Genomic DNA, 2861 nt, shown 5'->3' with positions numbered 1-2861 from the left:
ATTTATTATTATTTTTTTTTTTTATTTAACAATTATAAATTGATTTGTTTAAAACTACAGCACAGTCACTAGTTTGCCGTCATTACCGGTAGATATCGATGAATGTCCAATACAACCGACAATCAGTACTGCTCAAATGGTTCCACCACCTCAAAGTTCATTAGATTCTGTCTCGTCAGATAGCTGGATTAATATATCTGATTCAGCAAGTGATAATTCTTTCTCATTCAAGACGCAATCATCAAAGAAAAAAAGTCAATTATTATTTTTCCAATATTTTTTTTAGTATAACTCCAATCTTTAATTTACAAAAAAAAACATTATTTTTATGTTTCAGAAATGAAAGAAACCGATGATACTTCAGAAACTGAAATAAGAAGAATAATTTTATCAAATATTGAAGAATCGAAAAAGACGCCTGACGCTGTTGATGGTTTTCTTCTCCAAATAGGAAGTAGATTACGGACATTGCCACCACGGGAGAGGGCACAATTTGAAATAAAAATATTAACCGATCTTTTGGATTTAGAAAATTCTTTATCACTTCATTAACTTGTGCTTTTTACATTATATTTTATATCTATACGTTAAAATAATATATGTTATAAGATAAACATAATATAAAGTAATATATATTATAATATGAAATAATAAAAGTTTTATAAAGTTAAAAGTTATTCTGTATAGCTTTTTCCCATTGATAAGATATTGCGCCATTTCCATTAAAGAATGCAGTATATGCGTTTCTAACTTCGACTCCACTTTGAGATATCCTTCCTCGACAAATAGGTAATGAGCAAAACTCTTCGAAAATCGTTGAATGACTCGTGTCATTAGTAATATGCGTGTCCTAGTAATATTATTTTACTGACTGGCAAAGGGACTATGGGAAGACAGCCTGCATTTAGTCTAGGGTTACCAACCGTACTCTTTAAAGAGTACATGTACTCTTTTCGAGGTCGGAAAACAGTGTACTCTTAGGGTGCTGTCCCATGATACGGAAATTACACCGAAACGGAACAGTGAGACCAATCACAATCGCAGAAAGGAAAGTAGAATAATGATTGCAGAGATCTGATTGGTCTCACTGTTCCGTTCCGGTGTAATTTCCGTATCATGGGACAGCACCCTTAGAGTGCCGTCACATACAGCACGCAATCCGTAATCCGCACCGAATGTTCGCAAAAGTAGTAGGGATTTCGTCCGTAACGTTACATTATTTTTTTATTTAACAAGTTATATTGATTATTTTTAATTTATTTCATAAGAAAACTACAGAATATATCTTGATTATAACAAAAACTTTACTTAAACCGTCAAATTTAGTCAAATAGATAAAATTAGAAAAGCATTACTAGTAAAAAATGGTAACTTTTACGGAATTACGGCTCCATGGGACATAAGGAGATAAAATACACGTAAAGCCGGTTCTACATTAGTTGCAAGCTGATTGCAAGTTTGTTGCGATCTGAAGCGTTGATTTCAAAATGCAAGCTTGAGATTGGCTGTCGCAACGAACTTGCGATCGGCTTGCAACTAATGACACATTCGATACATATGCACTGACAAGGTTCTAGTGTTGCCCTGACACGGTACTGCCCTGACACGGTGTTGCCCTGATAGGGTTCTGCCCTGACACGGTGCTGCCCTGACACGGAGCGAATGCAAAACTACACTCTAATTAATAATTCAATTAATAATTTAATTTTTAATTAATAATAATAATAATAATAATAATTTAATTTTTTTGTTTTTAATTAACTTCCGGCCTTTCTTCTTTTATTAAACATAACATATCTTCATCATCACTACTACTACTTGTTTCTAATAATTTATCTATAATAAATAATAGTCTTTCTTTATCCATTTTGTAATTTTTTGCTGCCTAACTAGTTTTATTTGTCCGTACACTAAACTGCACTGGCAAAAATGTCAGTGCAATATTTCTTGCACTCGTTCGGTTCATTCGGTTCGGTTCATTCGGTTCGTCCGAATACAAATTCAGCACTACACTAGGTCAGTTTTCATTTGCCGAATACGATAATCACGGAGTAATAAGAAGGAGATCATGCTCGAGAATAAATATGGGCTCGAAACACGGTTTCGGAAAACCCCATAAAAAATCAAGATGTGATTTTAACGCCTTCGTGGGAAAAGTTGAAAGTATTGACTGTCACGTGACATATATTTCGCTTTCTTTAACCTACTACATTTCGATGTGTTTCGATGTATTTTCCGACAGGCGTGCTCGGATCAGTTCTTCTATACAGCGTTTTTCCGACACCGTGTTTCGAGCACATCTTTTTCATGGCCGACCGCTTGAGCTTGATCTCCTTCTTATTACTTCGTGACGATCATATATGTAATACTACTATATGGCTAGTGCCTATAAGAGGGAGTGAGAGGAAGCGGTCCCAGAACCGCGGTGCGGGAATATATATTTCCCTCTCTTTCTAAGAGTACTTTGAGTGTTGTGCGCATGCGTTGGATTGATTGCATCCGCCAATAGGAAAATAGAATGCGATCAGTGAGATGACGCAAACAGGTTATGCTCGTTATGCTTATTAGATGTGTGCTGTTGTACACAGGCAAAAATGGTCAAAGGGTGCGTTCCGAGTCGCGCATGAAGCGCGTAGACTGCATAGAAAGTCGTTCCGAGTTAACTATTGCGCGCTTCGAAAGCGCTTCGAGAGTACTTGAATTCCCCAGATTGTACTAACCGTACTGAATTCTTAGCACTCCACTCAGCGCATTGACTGCTTCTCTTTCGACCTGAGGCAGTTGATGCGTCTGATGCGTTCATGCGGTCTATGCGCATGATTTGTAATTCGGAACGAGCAACGAGTACCGGACAATACAAC

At 36.5% G+C, this 2861-nt stretch overlaps 1 protein-coding gene across 1 annotated transcript in view; it reads left to right on the top strand.

Moving 5' to 3' along the window:
* Positions 1 to 552, top strand: part of LOC108779967 (uncharacterized) — a 2779-nt gene extending 2227 nt beyond the window's left edge. The window contains exons 5-6 of the mRNA XM_018547542.1: positions 61 to 209; positions 338 to 552. Of these exons, the coding sequence (XP_018403044.1) occupies positions 61 to 209; positions 338 to 552 (364 nt within the window). The remainder of the gene's footprint in view (positions 1 to 60; positions 210 to 337) is intronic.
* Positions 553 to 2861: the final 2309 nt, after the last annotated feature.

This window comes from Cyphomyrmex costatus, unplaced genomic scaffold, assembly GCF_001594065.2.
Source record: "Cyphomyrmex costatus isolate MS0001 unplaced genomic scaffold, Ccosl1.0 scaffold652, whole genome shotgun sequence".
Lineage (NCBI taxonomy): Eukaryota > Metazoa > Arthropoda > Insecta > Hymenoptera > Formicidae > Cyphomyrmex > Cyphomyrmex costatus.
The sequence above is the reverse complement of the archived record's forward strand: the minus strand, read 5'-3'. Positions and strand labels throughout refer to the sequence as shown.